This window comes from Pogona vitticeps, chromosome 1 (assembly GCF_051106095.1).
Source record: "Pogona vitticeps strain Pit_001003342236 chromosome 1, PviZW2.1, whole genome shotgun sequence".
Lineage (NCBI taxonomy): Eukaryota > Metazoa > Chordata > Lepidosauria > Squamata > Agamidae > Pogona > Pogona vitticeps.
Window position 1 is genome coordinate 32,210,019 of NC_135783.1, and position 25,924 is coordinate 32,235,942.

A 25,924-nucleotide genomic window follows, 5' to 3' on the forward strand; every position below is an offset into this window, starting at 1 on the left:
CACAACAACAAGAATGATCATCAGCCATGCTGCAGCTATTCCAGGGGAATAAAAAGCTTTATACAGCATACCCACAAGGATGAGAGAGCCTGAGGGTTCTTATTCATCCCCTCAGTAGCCTTTGGAAGGCGCAGAATGAGAGGGCAAAAAAAGGCTGGAATATGGAAAATGGCCACCACCAATCCTGTTCCTGCTACAGATTCCACCACCCACCCCGGTTCCCTGGCTCTTGAAGGCTGCTTCAGGGCAGAAGGGATCTCAATGGATCCCCAAAGCCCAGGGAACTCTGGGAAGTTTTTTGTCCCTGATGACACTATTCTTATTTTGTGGTATAAAGTTGCATGACAGGATCTCGGTCTAAGGAATTTTGCAAGTAGTCTTTCCATCCATATACTGTGGGCCTTCCTGTTGTTTAACTTTGAGAAACCAAATATATCTTAAATCTACCACCAGACAACAACAGAAGAGATATAATAATAGCTGTATGTGGACACATTTGAAGGTGTTTTATTTTATTCCTTCAGTTCACGTTAAACAAAACATTTTGGCACTAGAAAAACTTGGCTTTAATATTTTTATATGAATTTGAATTAATCTTAAATGTAAAAAATTGCATGATCATTGGTCTTTTACATGATGTGTTCTGTGTCTGCAAAACAAAATGACAGTGAACACTTTGTCTCTTAAGCTTCCTGCTATGCACATTTAAAGAGCTTAATGTTTCCTGCTTCCACTTAGTAAAAGGAGAGCATTGCACAGTATTGTAGAATGCCAATGAGACAGCTGAATTATAGGGGAAAAAAAGACTACAGTGACTTTGAAAATGTGGTCAGACATCAGCAGAATTTTTTTCTTGTGAAAAAACAGGCCTTATTCTTTTAAGATGTTCAAAAGCAAAACTGACTCTCCTCAAAAGTGCAGTGCACAATAAAATCACCACATACTTTCAAGTTAGGTTCTGTAAATCTAACTCACAGCTTTATCTAGGTCAGCTAATGTAGGTATTATCTCAGTGGAAACAAAGCAGCCTTAGTGCCTCCCTAAATACCTGTAGTATTTTACTAACGAAGTAACAGTACATAGGAATATTTTAATCTGACACAAAGAACAACAATAGATTTGACTGCTGGGCCGATAATCTTCTTATCACACCCTGTGAAACCTAGCTCTAATATTTGACAGTGTGAGCTTCCATTACTCGGCAACCCATTCTATAAAGGCCAACAATAGAGAAAGAATGAAGTGGAGTGTGGAAGAACCTCCATATCTACATAAAAGAGATTAGAGGCGACAGCGTTCCATTTTACAGCTCAATCATATTGTGTTAGCATGCGCTTATCCGAGCGCGGATGAAATTGAAAGAGAAATAAAAAAGAGTCAGGCAGATAGGAACCAGAAAAGCGAGGCATGAGCAATTTCCAAGGATATAAAAGGATGCTAATGGTTGGGCCCCTGTCATTCTTAAAAAGGGCTATTAGGGCACCATCATCTGTTCTTGTGCCTTTACGCTCCTGTAACTAGTCAAGAATTTCCTAATGCCACTGTGATAGTTTCCATTTGCAGATAAGATGTGATCATATTTCACAATGATACTTTTAATTTGTTTGATTCATTAATGCAATATTTATTAATTGCCAAGATACAATTGTCCATACATACTATATGAAAGTAAATGTGTGCCTATTTATACATTGGTATATATGTTTGCAAAAACAAAAACACTTATTTGTTGAAGGACTATTTATTTTCTTGTTCAATAAAAGCTTGCAATCAGTACTATATGATGAACGTGAGAATGTAGCGGAATGGGTAGCAGAATATAATATACCTTTTTAATAAAATAGGAAAAGTCATTCAAATCCTAAGGAATTACCTCCAGGCTTAAGAAGTTTGAGTAAATGGTTATGGAATGTAATAACACTTCTTCATATAAATTACACTCAAACTTTATTTGAATAATTTTTCAAATTTCAAATTCAAAACTTCCTTTTAGTTATGTATCAAACTACATTGATACATGTTACAAAAGTTATATATTTTTAAAAGTACCAACTTGAATGTACCGTTTCCCTGAAAATAAGACCTAACCTGAAAATAAGCCCTAGTATGATTTTTCAGGATGCTCGTAATATAAGCCTTACCCCCAAAATAAGACCCAGTTAAGTGAAACGCCGCCCTCTACCATTGTGCAGCTGTGCAGCAAACAGAAGATGACATGACTGTAAAATAAAATATCCCCTGAAAATAAGCCCAAATGTGTTTTTTGAACAAAAATTAATATAAGACCCTGTCTTATTTTCAGGGGAACACGGTAATTTTTAGTCTTGCTGGTTACAACTGATGCTGTACTAATTTATTTATACTACAATCCCATCTCCACTCAATTGGGAGTAAGTTCTGCTGATTTACTTTTGGATAGATATACACTGGATTGTAGTGTGAAACACTCCATTTAGTTAAACTGAAGTTAGCATTAAATCAGAGAAAATTTTCTTTTGAATGAATGAATGAATGAATGAATGAATGAATGAATGAATGAATGAATATTTTATTATGGTCAAAGTCCAGTAAAACCAAATCAATATAAAATACATACATATAATTGTAGTTTCATAAAATCAGGCAGAGTTAAAAAAATTTCCCATTGAAACATGATAAAACTACCCCTACTTCCCAGTTAATAACAACGTATATCCTTAGTATAATTTGTTTTGACATTGCATTGACATTACTTGCTGTCTACATTTATGTCTTGAGAGTGTATTTAATAGTTCAAATTTGTGTTTAAGTATGTTGTGAGATATATTGAGGACTCATAAATTTAAAAGGCAAAATACAGATTTTTCTAAGCAAATAAAATAACAGAGCGGTTTTCAAGTCTAGTAGAATATATTTTACTCTTTTGCCTATGTCCATCATACGGACATCTATACCAATATAGATAGGTCAACATCAGAATAACTGACTATACCGGAATAACTGCAACTATACCTGTTTGCATTTTTACAAAGCCTCCATACCTAGAGGGAAAATGAACTTGGAATAATGTCTTTATCTTCAGCTGTTTTTGTTCTTTTATGAACATTTTAAATTTCTTCCCTTTATAATAACCAGTTATTGGTACTGGAAGGAACATGGTGGTTCTGTTGTTGCTACTGATGTAAATCACCAAGTGTGAGACAAGGGTGCATTTTATCCCTTTATCTATTCAATCTGTACAAAGAACATATCATACAGAAAGCCAGACTAGATACAGATGAAGGAGGTGTGGAAATTGGTAGAAAAAACAAATCAATATAACAATTTAAGATATGCAAACATCATCATACTAGCTAAAAGCAGCAATGACTTGAAATAACTGTTAAAGCAAGTGAAAGAAAAAAGTGCCAAAGCAGGACTGCAGTTGAAGGTTAAGAACATCAAAATCATGGTTACAGAAGTACACAACTTTAGCATTGACGAAATTAAAATACTTAGAGATTTTGGATACCTTAATTCAATCATCAATCAAAATGGATACTGCAGCCAATAAATCAGAAGGAGACTGAAATTTGGAAGGGCAGCAATGAAGCAATTCAAAAAGATTATTGAGTATAATCTTCCATATGAACCTACCCGGCCGTTAAGATCTAGCCAGGGGGCCCTTTTGAAAGAGCTGTCCCTTAAGGAGGTAAGAGGGACGGCTTGTAGACAAAGGGCCTTTTCGGCAGCTGCCCCCAGACTATGGAATGCCCTCCCGACTGAGATTCGTCTGGCGCCGATGCTGATGACATTTCGGCGCCAGGTCAAAACCTTCCTGTTCCAGAAGGCTTTTAATTGAAATAATATGGCAATTTTAATCGTATTTTAATTGTATTTTAATTATTTTATCTTTTACTGTGTTGAATTTTAATTATTGTAAGCCGCCCAGAGACCTCTGGGTAGTGTGGGCGGCATATAAATTGAATAAATAAAAAAATAAAAAAATATTAGCTGTGGGTCCGATGGCAATTTTTATATATATTTTAATTGTATTTTAATTGTTTTGTATTTTAAATGTTGTAAGCCGCCCAGAGACCTTTGGGTAGTGTGGGCGGCATATCAATTAAATAAATTAATTAATAAATTAATAAATATAAGGATGTGTAACTGGAGACCAAGATCAAGATCATCCACACTCTTGCATTTCTGATCACCATATATGGGTGTGAAAGCTGGACATTAAGAGAGCTGACAGGAAAAGAAATGGTTCGTTTGAAATATGGTCCTGGAGGAGACCTTTGCAGATACCTTGGACTGCAGAAATACAAACAAGTGGTTACTAGATCAAATCAAGCCTGAACTATTTCTGAAGGTAAAAATGGTGAAACGGAGGCTGTCCTATTTTATGCAAATCATGGCAAGGCAGGATTCTCTGGAAAAGACAACAACGTTGGGAAATATGGAAGGCAGCAGGAAAAGAGGAAGACCAAATACAAGATGGACTGACTTCCTAAATGAAACCTCAGGTTTGAGTTCACAAGAGTTGAGCAGGGCAGTTGAGGACAGGACATTTTGGAAATTGCTTATTCATAGAATCACGATAAGTCAGAGGTGACTTGATGGCACATAACAAGAACAAAACAACAAGTTTCATTTTTCACACAAAGTCCCTGTTAAAAATACCAAGTTTACAGTTTTTGCACTCTGCTGTATTCCATATGGTACCGTATTTTTCCATGTATATAATGACACTTTTCCCTAAAATAATTAGAGGAAAATTGAGTGTTGTTTTATACACGGAAGGAAGCAGTCATGTGTGTGCTCGGGCACCTCTTGCTGCTGTCGCCGCTGCCCAAGTGCCTCTTCCAGAGCTCACGGCTTGTCCCCTCTGGTGGCCCTGAGGCAGCAGCAGCAGGAGGTGGAGGCGAAGGAGCATTCACATGCGGTTGGGCACCTCTTGGTACTGCCTTCCCTGCCTGCCTGATTACCTCCTCCAGTGCGACTGCCAGGGCTCACCTCCAGCTCACGTCGCCTGCCTTGTCCCCTCTGGTGGTGGAGGCAGGAGGAGGCAGAGGTGGAGGCAAACAAGCATTCAAACACACTTAGGCGCCTCTACCTGCTGCTGCCGCCAGATCACCTCCTCCCATGATCTCCTTTGGACAGGAGACAAAGCAGCGACGGACTGGACGAGGTAATCGGGCGAGTGGAGGCAACAGCAGCAGGAGACGGGAGGAGCAGCTGCCCATTAACTGCTCCTCCGCCTCCATCAAGGGTCAAAATTAGGGGGATGTTTTATACATTGGGGGGTCATATACACAGTAAAATACGGTATTTATGTACAATACAACTAGGAAGCTAACGTTTTTATCTGTGGCCTCTGCAGACTTACCTGAAGTTTCCCACTTCAGTCCATGTGACATTAAAATGTGCATGTGGCTAATAGCCCTAATATAGCATCATAGATCAGGTTTGAATGTTCCTCTGAAATTGGCCTGCTGTTTAACTGTTCTTCGATGGCTCACAACCAGTTCTGATCCGTGGTCTGCAATTTAGAAACCCAGCCTAAAGCATGTAGAAATTTTCACTATTACCTGCAGCACTGAGCCATTGTTTATACTAACTCTCGCTAACCTTGCTCCTTCATAAACAAGACTATGCCATGCATTGTAGCAAGAAGACTAATCAAACTGATACAAGGATATTTGGCAATCACCATGATGTGTTATTGACCGACTTCTAGGCTGAATGCCCCATCTTGGTAAGACTGCTTGTAGGCATTGTCCAGAGATGAAACTCAAACTCACCTATTTAACTAGCTTTGACTTAATCTGGGGTGCTTTATTAGAAACCAGTGTAAGACAAAGTAGCTAGTATAATACAGAGTGATGTTTAAATTAGTTTACAATTTGCTTGGGCTCATCTAGACCTGCTCTGAACAAAGCCATTCAGAAATGTCAGCTGTGTTCCTAACCACTGTAACAAATTGTTGCCTGAACGCTGCACACCTAATGACTTCAAATTAGCTTCACTGCAATATTGCCTGACAGTTCGTTACGACTGTTAGTAACATAGCTGGTGTATCATGACCAATAAATTGGTTTCAGTGTGGGCTGGGAAAGGGACTTCCATCAATTTGATTAAAGAAATTACTGTAGCATTCAAAGCATAAAGACAAACTAGTTTAAGGAGACAGAAATAAGTTAACTGTACCAGAAAAACATTGCTCATGATTCAGAAACTCGTTTATAAGCCATTCGTGATGCGAACTCTGAACAACTAAATTTCTCCAGCAGAGAAAATATGAAGCAGTTCAGATTGTGTGTTGCTGTTCTCCTTCCTAACCAAATTATGATTTAGATGCATATTGATAGTTGTTTATTATTTGGTTTAGGTAAGCAATTAGAATAATTCAGGATTGTGCTTTATGCTGTTCATATTCACTGGAAGTGACAGGGTCTGAGCTGAAGAAAAGCATTAAAGAACAAAAAGTGTCCTACATACAGAGCTATCATTAGCAGGTCCATCATAGCTGATATATTTGCAGATCTATTATCTGTTCATTTGTCTAACCATTCCTTAAAATATTCTAAATTAATGATTGCTCCCCACATATTCAAGAAAAGGAAATTTTCAGAAGTTGGTTAGATATATTTCTGTCTATTCTGAACCTTGGTAGTTCAACTCTGAATACTGTAGGGAAGAGTGATATACAGTACTTAGACAGCAGTTCAATCTCCTGCTAGATTTTGTTAGCAGAGATCCTTAATCATTGTTCTTAAACTCAGTTGCTGGTACTTGGTTTACCTGCTCAGATTCTCTTAGTGTAGGTTTAAATATGATGCCTTTTCCATGAGAAAAATGTGTTCTGCCATTGCTATGGTGGCTGCTTCACATTTAAACCAATCCCTGAGTACACCACCATGATGCACACCTAAGACAGGATACTCAACATGTCAACACTACATGACCCAGGTTTTATGAGATTCTAGGTGTTTAAGTTTTCATTAGGGTTGTTACATGTCACTGTAAACCAGGCCCAGAATCTATAAGAACTCCTATATTTTTTCCGGAAAGCTTGGAATTCTGAGTTTGAGCTAAATCATCACTTTGTTAAACATATTCAAGTTGCAATTCTACCTAGCTAAAAAATAAACTGAAAGACATCTCAATCTTGCATCTACAATGTGTCCAGTATCAGAGCTGTAACATAATTTTAAAAACACAATTAAGTAGAAATTTGCCAGAATTACTAAACACTGAATTAATAAATATAATTCATTCCATAGAACTTTGTCCTCATTTACCACCAACTACTGTGTATAAAAGTTTATAACCTATATATTGAACTTGATATGGTGGATTGTAATCCACAAAAGCTCACACTAAAATGAATCTGCTAAGTGTTAAAGGTGCCATTAAGTCTTTGTTTCTTTTCGAAATCTATGCTTTACAAAGTGATTATGAAGAGTTTGTCTCTGTATGTCAGGCAAAAACAAAATAAAAATAAAGAAGACAAAAACATTGTGTCTTCTTTTTCTTTTGTCTCTCTGTGTTAATCTCTTGTAGGCCCATTTACATGTCATCCAAGTGAGGCTGCATGTTCAGCAATGTACTGTCAGGGAGAAGAAAATGCCGAAAGAAGGAAAGGAAAATAACCTGAAAGGTCTTGAGTGCTACACATTTTCACTTTGCCTGCGTAGACAATGTCTCAAACCCTGTCCTGAGGAAGAAAAACACTACTGCAAGAGAAGGCTGAATAATAATCTATTGATCTGAAAATATCAAAACTTTGGTAATGTAATAAACAGGAAGAGCTGTTCTGTTGTCTGAAGTCATCAAAATACACTCATCTCTGTGTCTAAAAGATGCATAAAACACCAGCCATTCTGCGACACAGCCGTGCCAACACAAATCCAAACTGAGTGAAATATACAGCTGTAGCCTTTCATCTGGCTAAAACATGAAAAGGTATCTCATTCTTCATCTTCTCCACTCCTGAATTTCATATCAGTGAAAGGGAACAAAATGACAGCTCTACAAACTGCCTTGTCTATTAACTCACAAAACAGTCAGGAGTGGAGTGGCTACAATATCAAAGTCTCTGGTCACTGCAATTGCCAGTGAACAGATGTTTGAAGGCCGTTCACTGTTCTGGCACTGTGACCAACCATCAGTCTTGAGGTAGTCAGATCAGCCGTCCCTCCACTCTAAATCTGGTGCTGTTGAATGCCAGGTCTGTATCCAACAAATCCCAGATTATCCAAGATCTTATTCTGGAGGAGGATGCAGACCTGGCATGCAGAACCAAAACTTGGATGGGCAGGGAAGGGGGTGTTCCCTTGACCCTTGCCTGTCCTCCCGGTTGTGCAGTCCAGCACCAGGGTAGACTGGAGAGGGGGGGAGTAGCCATTGTTTACAGAAACACTCTGGAGGTTGTTAGGCGCTCTACGGTGGTGAAACCAGTCTGGAGGCCCTCCACGTATTGAATAGGGCCAGGGATAGTATTGGGATCTTGCTGGGTTACCGCGCTTACCGCGACCCAGCCATTTCCTTACTGGAGCTGGCAGACCTTATCTCCGCGGCACTGTTGGAATCCCCAAGGCTTCTGGTGTTGGGTGGTTTCAACATCCATGCGGAGGCAGAGGTTTCTGGTCCGGCTCTTGAGTTCTTGGAAACTATGGCTTCCTTGGACATGTCCCAACATGTTAACGGCCCCACCCACATGGGCGGTCATATGCTAGACCTGGCGTTCTCCACTGAGCAGAGTGAGTGTGGTCTGATGGTAACTGACCTTGTGTCAGTTCCCTTCTCATGGTTGGATCACCACCTAATAAAACGTAACCTCTCAGTGGCTCTCCCTCCCTGCAGGGAAAAAAGACCTATTTTAATGGTCCACCCTCGAAGGCTACTGGATCCTGTAGGATTCCAGGACTCCGTGAGAGGGATTCCAGCTGATCTGACTGGCGCTCCTACCGAGGCTCTGGTCGATGGCTGGCTTGCTGCTGCCACCAGGGCTGTTGACATGATCGCTCCTAAATGCCCTCTCTGTTGCAGAGCTCATCCAGCACCCTGTTTAACCAGAAGCTGCGAACTTTGAAGCAAAACAGGAGAAGGCTAGAGTGTTATTTGAGATGGAACCCGACGGAATATAATCGGAAAGCTGTCAGGATCGCGACTAACCATTACCTTACTAAGGTGAAGGCTGCCAGTCGAGCTCACTTCTCTGTCCGGATAAGCAAAGCTTCAAATCAGCAGGTGGAACTTTTCTGCATAGTCCGTGATCTATTCGGAATTGGTCTGAGTGATAGGCCTCCTACTATTATTTCACCTGACCAATCTGCAACATTTTAAAAATCTAAAGTGGAGGCATCTGCCAGGAGCGCTCTCCTTTTCTGAACATAGTAAATCGGGCATAGACATCCAGCGCTCCGCCTTGCCCGATGACGCTTGATCTCTTTCAGCCTGTGATGCCAGATATGGTGGACAAAGCACTTGACCACTGTCGTGCCACCACTTCCTCTCTTGACCCTTGCCTGGCCTGGCTAATCAAAGTAGCCAGGCCTATAACAACCGAATGGGCCACAGCAATAATTAATGGGTCTCTCCAGGAGGGCAAGGTTCCCCTTTAATAATAATAATAATAATAATAATAATAATAATAATAATAATAATAATAATAATAATAATAATAATAATAATAATAATAATAATAATAGCTTTCAAAAGACTATAAAGATTGCAGGGCACATAACCCCATCTATACAAACTCTAAATGATCCTTGTTGGCTCCTCTCCCAGAATGCACAGTGGGAATTTGAACTCCCGGCTGCTGGCTCCTCAACAAGGCGGCCCAGCCTATGAATGGTGAAATGCCTTGCTCTTGTATCCCCCCACTTTGGCAAAAAGCGTGGGTGGACAAAATAGTGTGACATTTTAAAGACTAACAGATTTGTTTCCAGAGCATTGAGCAAGTGAATTTTTTTTTAAAAAAGAAGTTTTTCTTTAAAAAAAAAATAACATCACAATGTGCCAAGAATAATATTTTCTAGCAGGATAAAAATACATATATTATATCTGCATGTTATGACTTACATTTCCAACAAAATGTGGATTTGGTAAATCAACACCTCCAGAAGTTCAATTGATTCAAATGAGACTACTCTAACTACAACTTATTACGCTAAAGTAAGTCACAGTTTAAGTGAGCCCATTTGAATCAATTGAACCTACGGAGGCACTGACCCACTAAATCCCAATTGATTCAATGGGCCTACTCTACTTTGATTTACTGTGCTAAGCAACAGGATTTTGGGTATTGAGAATTTTGATCCATAACAGTTTCCATCGAAACAAATGTCAGTCTTTAAGATGTCTCACAATATTTTGTCCCCACCCCACTCCTTTTCTAACATTTAAATGCTGGAACAGACTAACACAACTACATCTTCAGAAGCCATATCCTCCAGTTTTCCTAGCAACAGAGAATTATAATGATATGGACTATGAAGCAAATCCTTGTGTTAAAGTTTTTCTGAGATTATGAGACCTAAAAGCACCTAACAGTGTATTTTGCACTAATGCTGTGTTCTCCACACATGCAGTACACCTGTCTATCATAAACATAATCAGTACACAAACTACACACTATATAAAAACAACAAAGCATAGAAAAATAATTAAATAGTAAAATGTCATAAAATTTTAATTAAAATGCTAATATTTTTTTTAAACAGTGGAACTTCATGTAAAATATATATTCTGTACCTGGAATATGTTTAGCCCATCCAATGATGACTACCAGCTCCCTGTCTGCCAGGTCACAAAGAGTGGTGAGGGCCTTGATGTCACTGTCTGGTACAGTGGGATCAGGCATGGCATAGATCTTCTCTGGTTCAGCCACCAGCAAATGGGAGACAATTTTGTTATCTGTAAAGACAGAACAAGGTACAAGTTACTACTACTACCAACTCTGCCAGCACTGCTGATGATTCAGTTCATGACTATAAAACTTGAATTACATTCCACCGACTCTCCATATCATTTAAATTTTGCTCAATATTAAAACTGTTTTTTTACTATTAATTTTTGAATCTAGTATTCAATGGAAATGCTATGTACTTCAATTGCCCCCCTAGTCCCGGAATAAAGACGCGAGACAGTGATATGGATTAAATATGGGCCACAGTTTATTGCATCAAATCACATCAATGTATATCTTCAAACATTATCAAAAGAGGGGGCCTGCTGTAGTGCGGAAACAGGAGAAGGTGGGGGTATCCAAATATCCCCTGATCCACCATTGGGCGAGTCCCCGGCCCCAGGTTCCAGCGGTCTACCAGACAGCAGGAACCCGGCAAGCCGCTAATTAAACACCCCCAGACCTCAAGACATCTTTAATTGATGACTGTTGGTCCGGAAGTGGCCCAGCGCATCTTCCCCGCACCGGCCCTGTAATCGCACGATCCGCAGAGCCGGGAGGTTGGATGCGCTGTTGGCTTACCTGAATTACAAACGGGACACACCAAGGCTACCTGTTTTTCCGCACTACCCGCCAGTGTGACCAAATCAACCACCAAAAATGCCAACAACCCTTCTTCAGTGTGGGATAGGCGAAAAATCCCCACATCCAAAAGCAATCAGGATGAAGGTCAAAAATTCCTATCCGGCCCCTAAAAGGCAACCATAAAAATCATACTAGAAATAGGGAGGGCAGGTGGGTGCCCAAACAGGAAAGAGGGCAATCAATTGGGATTGCTTGCTTAAATAACTACACTCCCTCACCCAAACTAGTCATGTGACCCGGGATAGTCTCGCGCCATCCAGGACCGTGGGGCAAACACCAGCTATGCTGTTCCAGGGCGGCAAACCGTCCGTCCAGCAGCTGAGACCGAGGAGCATATCTCTACAGCAATCCTAGAACTAATGTGATATTCAGAAGAGAGCTGGATGTTGATGATGAGAAAAACCCAGATTCAGACCAGTTATAACTCTTGGCCTAGATCATCTCACAGAACCAAGTAAGTTTAGAACAAGGTGGAAAATATCTGGCTCTCCAGATGTTCCTCGACTAAAATTTCCAGATCTATTTTCCATTGGCTGTGCTGACTGAAAGCTGATGGAAGTTGTCTCAACAACTGTGACATCCAGAGGACTATACATTGCCCATCCCTAGAAGAAAGATGGACTAAAACATGTAAGGGTAGTAGGAAGTATCCTGTTAATACATATCATCCAGATCAAAGCATACCTGATATCAGCATATCCCACCCAAATTACTCCAGAGACCTGTGGTTGGTTCTGTTTTCAGGACAAGGATTGTACGCAATAATTAGAAGCACATTTCCAGCATTACAGAAGGGGTGTGAGGTCTCACCCTGTCTAGCTACTGCAGTCCGTTGATTGTGGGACTTGCAGAGACACGCCTCTCGTAGTAGTTTGACTTAATTTTTCTAGACATTACTGGGAAATTCAGAGTAAGCTGAACAAAAAGCCCGCCTTGCCAGACACTATCTCCATTCTTTTCCTAATAATAACTGCTATGAGACAGGGAGGCTTCAGGATCAACTAGCCTATCTAGACTTCCTTAGCTTCCCAAAACCCACTTGGAAACCTGTTTTTCCACAGAATCAAGCTTCTCATCTTCCTGGATTAGCTTACCTGTCTGCTGGTCTGACTATCCTGGTTCAGTCCTCCCAACCTTCAAACACACACATACCCTAATAAAGACAGGTGGTCCCCCCCCGCCCTCCCCCCAGTTATTGGCTCTACAGAACACGATTATAAGAAATGTAAGAATTAACTGGACAATTGGATTGCTAAAAGGATTTTAAAATGGAAACTATCTCAGAAATCTGTCAAAAAGACAGGTCCAGGGAATTTTGCCACTACATGCTGTTGGACGTGATGACAACAGGGACCTTTGAGTAAATCTATGCTTCTGTGAACATTTAAAATCTATAATTTTCCACATAGGGAAGGGCTGATAAGAATAACCCAGATTTTTTTTGAAAGAGAAAAGACTGAATTCTATAATTTCTAGTAGCTCTTGCCAATTATCATTTTCCATCTCAGAAACCAAACCTCTCCTAATGTGAATAATTCAGTCCATACTGTTTTACAACTGTTAAGTATTCACCTTCACTCTCCAATAAAATCTTATATATGGATCTGAATTGTACAAGCACAGCTGATTTCAACCTAAAAGTTGTTCTGCAGCAATTACAACACCATGTGCCAGGGCATACTTCTGTGTTATGATGGGAGCTGAAGAATGTCTTGGGGGGGAAAAAGAAAGAAACAAGCTGAACTCTAATGCATGAAGTTGTGATTTCATTAATCCAAGCAGTTTTGCTCCAAATGCAGTTTGAGCAATTATATCTTCATCGCTAGAACCCATTGTAATTTCTTAAACGATAAACTTTGAAAGGAAGTACTGATGCCTGAAATGGTAACTAGCTGAAAAATAAAAGGGCCATGTTGGATCTCTCCAGCGCTCTTTGCATTTCAGTGTGGAGTGGGCATGTGGTATTGATACTCAGTCTCTCTACTATTATATGGGCAAAAACAACATTCTAAGATAGTGGTTCCCAATCTTGGCTCCCCAGATTCTTTTGGACTACAACTCCCAGAAATCCTGGTAAAGGCCTCTGGGAATTGCAGTCCAAGAACGCCTGGGGATCCAAGGTTGGGAACAACTGTTCTAAGAGCTGGAGTAAGTACATACTCAGATACTGTACTACATTCTGAAATGCAACAAAAAAGGGCATAGAAATCTCAAAATTAGCACCACTGCACAGAGAGTGGTGATCTAATCCAGTGGTTCTTAACGTGGGCGATAATGCCCCCCAGGGGGCGATTTCATTTTTCAAGGGGGCGGTAGAACGAAAAGGGGCGGTGTGGGGGCGGTGGAACAGAAGGGGGGCAGTAGGGGGGCGCTGGAGCAAGCCAAACCTGTGAAGATGGCTGCAGCCTTTTTTACAGTGTGCATTAATACATATTTTCCTCCAATTTTAATTTAGTTTCAGACTTTTTGTCTTGAAATTTTTAGTTCCTGCATTTGTTTTTATGCCCTTTTTATATTTCTTTTTGCGTCTTAAATGCACTTGCAACTGAATCATTAAATGCTACTTTTTGGGGGGCATTTCATTTTCTTGGAATTTTATTTTATTTTCAGGGGTCATTGGATGTAAGTGTCTTAAATAAATAAATAAATAAATAAATAAATAAATAAATAAATAAATAAATAAATAAATAAATAAATAAGATATCACCGCGGGGAGGGGGGCGATGATAACTTCCTCAATGGCTCAAGAGGCGTTTCTTTCAAAAAGGTTAAGAACCACTGATCTAATCCACTGGTTCTTAACCTTGGGTTACTCAGGAGTTTTGGACTGCAACTCCCAGAAGCCTTCACCACCAACTGTGCTGGCTGGGGTTTCTGGGAGTTGCAGTTCAAAAACATCCGAGTAACAAAGGTTAAGAACCACTGATCTAATCCAGGGGTCAGGGAACTTTTGTACAGTGGGGTCTTGACTTAAGAACGGCTTGAGTTAAGAACATTTTGACTTAAGAACCGCTCTCATAGGAAAATATTGACTTGACTTAAGTACTTAGATTTGAGTTAAGAACTGAAAAAAAACCACGTGGGAGGCAGGGAAAGTGCAAAATTTGAACTTTCAGTTAACTGTTGGCCAGTGAAAAGGGTGCCTGTCTGCTTCCTCACTCCTCCCAGCGTTTAGAGAGTGGATTGGGAGACAGTCTTCAGGCTGCCTGGTACTGCCTGGACTGTATTTTCCCTGCCTTCCCTGAACCTTTCTTGACCTAAGAAAAAAAGAAACAAAATATCCTCCTCTAGTGGTCGAAGGCGGAATAGCAGCTTCCCATTAGTTTCTATGGACGGAAAAGAGCAGATACGGATCTAATGGTTTTCAATGCATTCCTATGGGAAATGCAGATTTGACCTGAGAACTTTTTGACTTGAGAACCGCCTTCCAATACGGATTAAGTTCTCAAGTCAAGACCCCACTGTATCTTTTATCCCCCCAAAACTGTATATACACCGACATTACCCCATCCCCTCCTAGCATCGCCCCTCCACTCTTGTCGTCCGCGGCTGACCCCCCCCTCTGCACTCACCCGGGACCTGCTGCCACCTCCTAGGCAGCCAGTCTGGAGCAGCCACGCTGCTGGGAAAATGTGTCCTTGGCGAGGGGAGGCAGACGCCGCAGGGCCAGCAGGTCCACTGGCCATGAACTCAGGTGAGGCAGGGTGAGTAGGGGGCCTCCTCGCCAGTACACTGGGCAGGTGGGCCTGGGCAGGGCTCTACTGGGCAAAGAGTCCAGCTGGCCCGGTCTTTGACTCTCCCACCCCCACACTTTGGATGCGAGGAGGGCAGATGGGTGCCCTATGCAGTTCCTCACTGGGGCTCACTCTCCCCATTATGAAGTGCCCGCCTACACACAGCATCATTGGAAATAAAATGCTTGGGGGTAATGAGGATGGTCGTGCTGCCGTGACCGTCCTCATTACCCCCAGGGTTTTCATTTTTACCCCATCTGGCCACTGATCTAATCCCTGGGCTCTGTATGACTGCTGGCCAAAACAGAAAGCAAAGCCCAAAATACTTGGAGGACCAAAATATTCTAAGTTACTGACTTGAAGGACTTTTTTTTAAAAAAAATCACACAACTCTGCACAAAACCTTCATTCTTCTCTGGTACTCCTCCATGTTCTCCCATCTGAAATTAAGTAAGGAGTGACTGGAGTCCACTAGAAAGGGACTTGCATCATGAGAAAATGCACTGCCTCCTCAGAAAAGTATAGTTCGTGGCTACTTTCTGTCAATCAGTAAAGACTTTATTTGCTCAGGTGTTCCTGTATATTCTACACATTGTTTTAGTATCATATGGGTTTTTACATTTTTTTAGGGTGTGCATATTTTACTTTGTTTTGTTGCAGCTTTCAATTTTTTTCTTATCATTTTGCTGCTTCTTTTGTAAACCCCATCACTCTAAAACACTGGCTAAAATCCTCTTGCCAAGTAATATTGGCTTGATGCAACTGACGTGACAAGTTAAGACGTCTCCATAGACATTTACTTGTCTTACTTACCTATTATTTCAACTTCTGTCATAATGTTTTAGAAACTAGAAAAAAATCATATCCCCCACCAAGCGCCTGAAGAACTATGGATGGAAGCTGATAACACTGTACAGGAAGCAGCAACAAAAACCATCCCAAAGAAAAGGAAATGCAAAAAAGAAAAGCGGCTGTCCAATGAGGCCTTAGAAATAGCAGAGAAAAGAAGGGAAACAAAATGCAAGAGAGATAGGGAAAGTTTCAGCAAGTTGAATGCAGACTTCCAAAGAATAGCAAGGAGAGACAAGAGGGCCTTAAAGAACCTCTTAATGAGGGTGAAAGAGGAGAGCACAAAAATGGTCTGAACCTCAACATCAAAATAAGCAAGATCATGGCCACTGGTCCCATCATCTCCTGGCAAATAGCAGGGGAAGATATGGAGGCAGTGACAGATTTTACTTTCTTGGGCTCCATGATCACTGCAAATGGTGACAGCAGCCATGAAATTAAAAGACGGCAGCTTCTTGGGAGGAAAGCAATGACAAACCTAGACAGCATCTTAAAGAGCAGAGACATCACCTTGCCGACAAAAGTCCACATAGTTGAAGCTATCGTTTTTCCAGTAGCGATGTATGGAAGTGAGAGCTGGACTATACAGAAGGCTGACCGACAAAGAATTGATGCTTTTGAATTATGGTGCTGGAGGAGACTCTTGAGAATCCCCTGGACTGCAAGGAGAACAAACCCATCAATTCTGAAGGAAATCAACCCTGAGTGCTCACTGGAAGGACAGATCCTGAAGCTGAGGCTCCAATACTTTGGCCATCTCATGAGAAAGTATGGGAAAGTATGAAGGCAAGAGGAGAAGGAGACGTCAGAGGCCGAGATGGTTGGACAGTATCATTGAAGCTACCAACATGAATTTGACCCAACTCCAGGAGGCAGTGGAAGACAGGAGGGCCTGGTGTCACAAGAGTCAGACATGACGTAACGACTAAACAACAACAACAAGGCCTCGTATCTGTTCTTCCCCTTATAATGTTTAAAAAGAAATGAGAAATCTGAACATAACACACACTTCTGACATGGGAAGGCTCCTTCCACATAATCAGGAATCCTACAAAAGGCAATAATCCTGTCAATATGTAAACTTGTTTAAAGACTTTAGAAGGACTGAAAGTCATAGCTCAAGTATTTAGGGAAGTTTCACAGCTCAGTGGTATAGTGGCTTTTCATAGAAAATGCCTCAGGATCAGTCTCTGAAACATTCATGTCTCCTGCTCATCTCAAGATAATTAAGTAATTTTTTATCTGTTTCTTGAATTTAGAGGTGGAGAACCAAATACGCTCGGTTTTTAAGGTATGGAAATTGTAATGCGACCACTGGAAACATTGTAGCTGATCATACAAACATCTAACACAAGTAAGGAAATTATATATATTCCTTACCTGTGTTAGATGTTTGTATGATCAGCTACAATATTTCCAGTGGTGGTATTACAATTTCCATATATATCTCATTTTGGTTTTCAGGCAACAGATATAAACACTGAGGGATCATGGCTGCCTTATGTAAAGATTCTGTGTACCTGAGATCCAAAAGAAGCATCACAAGGAAACTGTTGCAAAAGTTAATTTCTTGTTTGGACAGTGCGTGTGATACATAAAACATGCAGCTTCACATATGACACTGCTGCACATGAAATCTGCTCCCAAGTGTGATCATGCTGAAGGATTTAGGAACAGATAGTTATGCCATCTCTCACAGTTGAAAGTTATTCTTTAATATTAACCATATAGATTAAAAACACATTTAAATGTACAGGCATTTAAATTACCAGATCCATCTAAAAACTTTTGTAACTTGGTTCAGACCAGTAGCCTTAGTCTTCAGTGATAACCATTATATTGATATTTACCAGAAGGACTCTAATAAAGCAAAGGGGATATAATTCTGTCACTGGTAATAGGTATGCGAGTGACTGCTACCCTGTGTGGCTGGATTGTTTAATTCCCACTGATGGCAATTATGAAGCTTAAGCATAGGTAGGAAATGCAGTCAATAGACTGAAGACCTGATAAAATTCATTCTAGAAAGATTTTTAATGCCCTGTTATGTCATTTATTCTGGAGTTGTGATCTATTTGTCTCTACTGTTTTATAAATGTGTATGTCAGGAAGGTGAGGTGGATCAGTCCTTCATAAAACAAATGCAAGAGCCAACTACAAGATGTCACATCAAACATGTGTTATTATTATTAATAAGGGCTTTTCTACAAGTGACAAGAAGAACATTTTTAGTCTGTAATGCATCACTTGTGAATGTTGTTAATGTGGGAGAGACAGCGGAAAGGGACCTTTCATAATTGAGAGGACCTTCTAAGCAATGTAGGTTATGTATTCAAATTTCAGATGGGGGTGAAACCTGAAAAATAGTTTTAGAGCGACTACTTATTCAAAGACAGATAGGTTAGTGTTCATGGTTTCATGCAAACTGCATGAATTATGCCAACAAAATAATTTTTTTTCCCAACATGATGTTATTATCAAATTGATTAATGGGGAATATTTATTCCATTTAAAGATGATGGATAGGGGTTTTGGCACTTTCTGATAAAAAGCTTCCCATAATAATGTTAAAGATCTCATTGGGACAAAAGGTACTCTGACAAATACACCCTTCCATTAATCTACTGGTTCCTTGCCTAAGGCTCATCTCACTTTCTAAATGAAAATTATCAAAATAAATTGGCAAATATTTTCAGAAATATGATCACAGAATCTCAGATTTGTTTAGGATCAAAAATAAAACGAATGCAGATGAAAGGCATATGCTTCTTAGATTCTGAAACATATGGACTACAGTATCATACACATTCACTTCAAAGCAAGATCTGGGTTCAGTGGAACTTACACTCATGCAAATGTATATAGTGTTACAACCTTAAAACTACAAAGCAATGCAGGATGGAAGTTAGTCCTACTGGACTCAGTGATATTGACTTCTGAATCAGTATGTATAGGGCTGTGCTCTAAATCAATGGTTCTCAATCTTGCTTCCCTAGATGTCCTGGGACTGAAATTCCCAGAAGTCTTCATCATTAGCTGTAATGGCCAGGAGTTCTGGGAGATGTTGTCTAAGAACATCTGAGAACTCCAGGTTGGGAACCAATGTTCTAAGTCAATAATTATTAATGTTCTAGATCTGCTGCAGTGCTAACTTTCTCAAATTATCTTTAAAAAACAAACAGATGAAACAGCTTGTTCAGGGGGGTGGGGATGGGTAAGAAAATAGAATAGTGTGGTTTTTTCCCTTAAAAAACAAATATTTTTTCTATGTGTAATGACTCAGGATGCTGTACAACCTAATTTATGCTTCATAAAATTTCAGCACCCATTGTTCTGACAAGATGACAAGACCTGTAGGCAGACCATTGGGTTTGGAAGAAAAGAAGTGAAAGAAAAAGATGGGAGGAGGGAACAGCACACATGTTGTGAAGAGTTTTTTTTTTTTAAAAAAATCTTTATTATTTTGCTATTTGGGGGAAAAAATAAGGACGCTGAAGTGCAAACACAGGGGCATTTTGAATGGGCTTAAGAAGCTCCATCAGTCAGAATAGCTGCAAACACAGCTTCTAGCTAAATCTTATTTAACGTTTCCCTAATTAGAATCAATAAAACCCAATCTTCATTCCACTGCTTTTATTGTGCGTGAACTATCTGTCAGAACCAAGAAAGTCTCACGGGCTACTTTTTCAGCTGAAGTGACTTCATTATTTCCTCTTGGAGTTTGCTAACATCAATGCAAGGAGGAAAAAAAAGTTAACTTACATATTTGTTCCTTAGATGATTTAAGAAAAAAATGCTAATAATAAATATGAGTCATCCAGTTGATTCCAACTTATGGAGATCCTCCCAGAGATTCCAAACATAAAGCACTTAGATATATTTAATATATCCCTCCTTCTGATAGTACTTTGGGACTGTGCAGCTTGCACAAGGCCATGCAGTGCATATAACTCCATCAATGGGGGGGGGGGGAATCTCAGCTGGGAGATACTTTTTCTGGGAGACACTGTGCAAATTTGAACTGATAGCTCCTGGCTCTATAAACAGTTGGTTCAACCTACTAAGCTACACATGAGCTAGAATTTTTATAGAGGTGAGAGCCTTTTTAGTCATTGTTGCAGAGAAAACAATGATTCTCGTAGCATCTGCAAGAGTAACAGGTTTTATCTGCCATAGGCTTTTGTGGGGTGGGTTTGAAGTTTATGAAGTTCATGTCAAATAAAACTCATTATTCTTCAATATGCTACAAGACTCTTTGCTGCTATTATGATTTATTAAATATACAAAACAAAAATTAATTTTGTTATCTTTGTATGTATTGGACAATATTCTGCTTCTCAATTATTTTTACTAGACACATAAGAAAAGCCAATCCACTTAGAATTTAACCCATAAATCCATTTGAACTGAACAGGAACTACAAACCAGGATGGTATAATTGCCATTCAACCCATTCATGTCAATGGGGCTTTCTCATGACATCTTCCTGGTGGATTGTGCCTTTTTTTAATTCCTTGCATTTTCAGCCCGGCAGCATTAACCTGTGTCTGTGATTAAAAAGGCTTAATTGTGTGTGCATGTGCTGAGCTGTCAGCAATTCCACTCAATGGCACAATATAAAATAAATGAAAAGCTGGCAATCTGTGCATCCAGAAAATCTAGCCCTCTAATGAAATTAAGCATTAGAGTTTATTGAATTTTATTGTATTATCAGAAAGTTTTTATTATAATGCGCAAAATCTGCTTAATGCAACCCTAGATTGTATTTACAGAGTGGCGGAACAGCTTATGCAGACTGTGTGGAAGATGCCAGATTGGACAATTGAAGGTATAATCAGCATAATGTTTTTTGGAAAGGCAAAAGGAAACGATGCCATATGTTCACTTAAGCCTTAGTTTTATGTAAAACTGGTTTCTTTTCCCTCTGACATAGCTAAAGTGCCCTTTCGCTCACAGTTCAAATTCTTATTTATTTGCCTTCCAGATTTCCATATGCTTATATGCATTGTACTGAACAATGTCCCCTTTTGGTGAATGGGAGTGAAAGACAACATAGTGGTTTTTTAAACAACCAGGTAAGTGACGTAAGTTTAATCATCAAAGGCTTTTGCTACTGATCTCCAAAGTGGAGACTTCTGCACTCTAAACACCCATGCCTTTGTACAGGCACCAGAGAAACAACTCTGAAAGTGAAAGACAGAAGGATTCACCAAAGCTCACAATTGCCAATTTACATTTTGTAGGCTAACTAACCTGTTTCTTCTGTTGTGTTTATAGAAAAGAAACAGCATTGCTTCAGCATTAATGCATACAGCCTGCAAAACGTTTAACTTATTGCTCTGCTTCTTGCCCTTCCGTTTCATATTAAGTGGATAGGAGAACATTAAACCTCTGAAAAAACGATCAAGGAACATCAGCAAAATAACCTATGCATGTTATATGTTTAGCACATTTCTTTTTAATCTAATACAAGCTAGTGTGTCAACCTTCTATTGCTATAAATTAATGAGGCTACTAATGTATTTTCATTGGGAGGTTGAGCAGTCAAACTCATTTAGTTAGTGAAAACTACAAAAATCACTTTATTGTGAAATCTGAGAGTAGAAGCTTCAATGAACTAATGATCACAGCATGAGCTCTTTTATGTACCACTGAAAATAAAGATCACCTGTAAATGTAAAATTTGTACTGCATAAATTGTGTATTAGCAAGCTCTCACCCTTAAAAGCATTTTCCTTCTGACTCTACTAAGAAAAGACAAGCATGATTTGAATACTTTGCAGAATCAGCAGTTGATAAGGAACATACTAGCTGAAATTCAGTACAGTGGTGCCCCGCTTGACAACGATAATGCGTTCCAGCAAAATCACTGTTAAGCGAAATCATCGTCAAGTGAAAAAAATCCCCATTGGAATGCATTGAAAACCGGTCAATGCGTTCCAATGGGGGCAATACCTCATCGTCCAGCGAAGATTGCCCATAAAGAACCGCCGATCAGCTGTTAAAAATCGCTGTAATGCAATGCTTTCGTCCGGAAAGCAGCCATTTTGAGAAGAGAGGGAAGCCATTTTGCGGAGGGAAGCCATTTTGCGGGGCTGAAAAAAACATCGTTTTGCAAAAAAAACAGTTCGTGAAGCAGGCTGCTAATCAACGTAAAGTGAAAAAAAACCATTGGAACCATCGTTCATCATCAAGCGATTTCAACGTCATGGGGGTAAGCATCTAGCAGGGCACCACTGTAGTCAGCTTCAGCTAGAGTAGGCCCTCTGAATCAGTGAGGGTTTGGTGAGCCAACACCTATCCATTTTTCATTGATTCAATGGACTTGCTCAAATTGTGACGTGTTGCTGGATTTCAGGCTATAAAAACAATGCATTTCTGGTTTCTGTTTTACTCATATTTTGATAGCATCTGAAGGCACGTCCCATGTAAGCTATTAAACACCATCATCAGATATACTTACATGGCTTTTTGGCTGGCTGAACTAGTTGAGGATTCAGATATGGACTATTCTCTGCATCTATTCTGCGCTTGTACTTCTGGCGACCTCCACGTACTCTGTCTAGGCGGACTCCTAAAAAATATATAAACGGAGGCACATTTAATACACTCACTTAGAGAAAAATACAATGAAATATATTCACATACAAGAAAGGGTCTTTTGTAATGTCCTTGAACTTTCCATTAAATAATAGTCAAAGGTCTTGGTTTTTGTCTGAAAACTGCAGGAATTGAAAATAACTTAAACAACAAGATCCGAGAACAATTTTGGCTTTAAAAAAGTACAAAAATATTAAGAAACACTTCATTTCATCCATATGTTTTAAAAAAAGTGAGGATCTAGCTAACAATTTGCTGACAATGTCTAAGGTCATGTGGATCTTAGATAACTTTAACACAGGAAACAGGATACAACCCAAGAGGCACTATCAGTTCCCTAGTCCCCATTACATTCAGTAGTTGTGAGCAAAACAGGAATGGGATACACAAGATGATTTAATCTTACTATTTAAATTATTTACCATCATCATTAGAATTCACCATGTATTACTTTACATTATCATTAACTTTATTTTTCATATTCAAGAGTAGTGGTCCTTATGATTATATAGCAAAAAATGATAGCATGGTATAAGAAGCTATGAATGGATTTAGCAATACTGTACTCTGAAGTTTGTAGAGGCAAAAAAAATATCTAACAAAGGTGAATCAGAAGCAGCCTAAGGAAAAAAAAGAAGAATGCTAAATTGCACTGATTGAAAAGTTATAGAAAATTGGGTGGGAAAGAGAATGAATGTATCCTAAAGGATGGTATGGTTGACTGATTAGATACTGAACAGGAACACTCCACACTGCAGTTTTAATGCATATCCCATATCTATTAGCACACTGCTCTTCTGCAGTGGATTTGAGTGCAGTTCACAGTAAAATACAAATACCTTATTTTTCCGTGTAGACGCTGTGACAAACCCAGACCTACTGGGATATGCCACAGTTTCACTAAGCTGCCACCAACCATTCCCTATAAGAAGTCACACAGACCAGGGATGGATTTTTAAACAAATAAAAGAACAAGGTTTATTTACACAACACACAGGGAAAATAAAATGATCAGGTGAATAAGATACAGTAACGTGGCTTAGTCTCAATCATACATACACACCGTTTGGTTCACACAGAACACTTAACTTGAAGCACAGACCCTGAACCTATCAGTTCTGGCTAACCATACAGACACCTGAACCTATCAGGTTGGTACTGACTGACACACAGTAGTACCCTGTCTGACACACAGACTCCCCCTCAAGCTTCTTCTCTCAGCTCTTCTCCAGCTTCTCCTTCAGCTTCACATATATATACAGTACAGCCCCTCCTCCTGATGTCCCGCCTTCCACTCCCCATAGGATGGAACTTTCCCTCCAAACCCATGACAGACAGGTAACATCAGTGCTGTATGTAACACCTCCCCTCTTTATAAGTTGTTTTGTAGGGGGAAAGCTAAGGTGCTTTTCACCAAAAAAACAACCTGGATCCAAAACATACTAAAACAGTTATATAATAACATACAATACCATACTTACTTATACTTACACTCTATTAGGCATTTAAACATTTACCATTAACAATACATCAAGTTACCTTTATTCATACAAACCAACATGTTTAATAACAAGCACATTTAATCTTTGGTCACCAAAATATATACATAGTCCATGTTTCTTTCGCCGTCTTCATTCTTCAGGTCTTCTTGACAAGGCGTCAGCAACACAGTTCACTGACCCTCTGACCACCTTCACTTCAAAGTCATAGTCTTGCAGGTTTAAAGCCCACCTCATAAGTTTACTATTGTGGGTTTTCATTGTCTTTAACCATTGCAGTGGTGAATGGTCAGTGCACAGAATAAAATGTCTTCCCCAGATGTAAGGCTTGGCCTTCTGGATCGCGTAGACTATGGCCAGGCACTCCTTTTCCACGGTTGCCAAATGTCTCTCACCTTTCTGGAGTTTCCTACTCAGGTAGGACACTGGATGCTGGTCACCATTCTCATCCTCCTGGCAAAGAACTGCTCCTACCCCGCTGTTAGACGCATCGGTGTAGATGATGAACTCCCGGTCGAAGTCTGGAGCACGCAGCACTGGATAGTTGATGAGGGCCCCCTTCAACCTCCGGAACGCCTCCTCACAGTCACTGGTCCACGGGATGCGGTCATCAGTCTTCTTCCTCGTCAGATCGGTCAGCGGAGCCGCAATCTCGCTAAACCTCGGGATGAACTTTCTGTAGTAGCCCACCAACCCAAGAAATGATTTGACTTTTTTCTTGGTGTTGGGTCTGGGCCAATCACGAACTGCTTCTATCTTGGCCTCGAGGGGTTTTATCACTCCTCCCCCTACTATGTGACCCAAGTATTTTATTTCTGGGCTACCCAGCTGACACTTGCTCGCCTTTACTGTTAGCCCTGCTGCACTTAACCTCTGCAGCACTAACTCCAGGTGTTTCAGGTGATCTTCCCAGGTATTACTGAAGATCCCTATGTCGTCAATGTAGGCCACAGTAAAGTCACTGAGCCCTGCCAAGGTCTGGTCCATCAGCCTTTGGAATGTGGCTGGTGCATTTCTGAGACCAAAGCTCAGGACTCGAAACTCATAGAGACCAAAAGGGCTGCAAAAGGCGGTCTTTTCTTGATCCTTGGGATCAATTCTTAATTGCCAATATCCCTTTACCAGGTCCAATGATGAGATGAACCGACAACCCCCTATGGTTTCAATCAGGTTGTCTAGCCTGGGCATTGGGTAGGCATCAGGAGTAGTTACGCGGTTTAATTTCCTGTAATCTACACAAAACCTAATGCTCCCATCAGGCTTGTCCACTAGGACTATCGGAGAGGACCAAGGACTAGAAGAGGGGACGATTATGTTCTCCCTAAGCATCTCGTCCAGCTCCTTCCGCACCTTGTCCCTATAGGGTCCCGTTACTCGGTATGGGGATACTGCCTGCGGGGGTGCATCCCCTGTGTGGATCCGATGCATCACTCCCTTCACTATCCCCGGCTTGTTGGAAAACACCTGTTGATATTTAATGAGCAGCATTTTTAGTTCTTGCTGCTGGTCTTGGGTGAGTGCAGGACTGATCTTTACCTCCTCTGGGTTGTATTTTACTTCCCCTCTACCCTCCCAGAAGGGTAATTCAGCTTCCTCACTCTCAGCTGCTTTTATCGCAAATAAAACCCTCTGTTCCCCTCTGTAGTAGGGTTTTAGGGCATTCACATGAACCACCCTCCTTGCTTGGTTCTCCTCCTGCTCTATAAGGTAGTTCAGGT

The 25,924-nt window shown here is 40.2% G+C and overlaps 1 protein-coding gene across 11 annotated transcripts in view; it reads right to left on the reverse strand.

Annotated features, from left to right (window-relative positions):
• The window catches only part of ESRRG (estrogen related receptor gamma), a 611,234-nt gene that overhangs the window by 60,262 nt on the left and 525,048 nt on the right, over positions 1-25,924 (reverse strand). For all 11 annotated transcript variants that reach the window (XM_020805409.3, XM_072990302.2, XM_072990321.2 and 8 more), the window contains 2 exons: positions 22,571-22,681; positions 10,726-10,887 (listed from right to left, as the gene is read on the reverse strand). In XM_020805409.3, the coding sequence (XP_020661068.1) occupies positions 10,726-10,887; positions 22,571-22,681 (273 nt within the window). The remainder of the gene's footprint in view (positions 1-10,725; positions 10,888-22,570; positions 22,682-25,924) is intronic.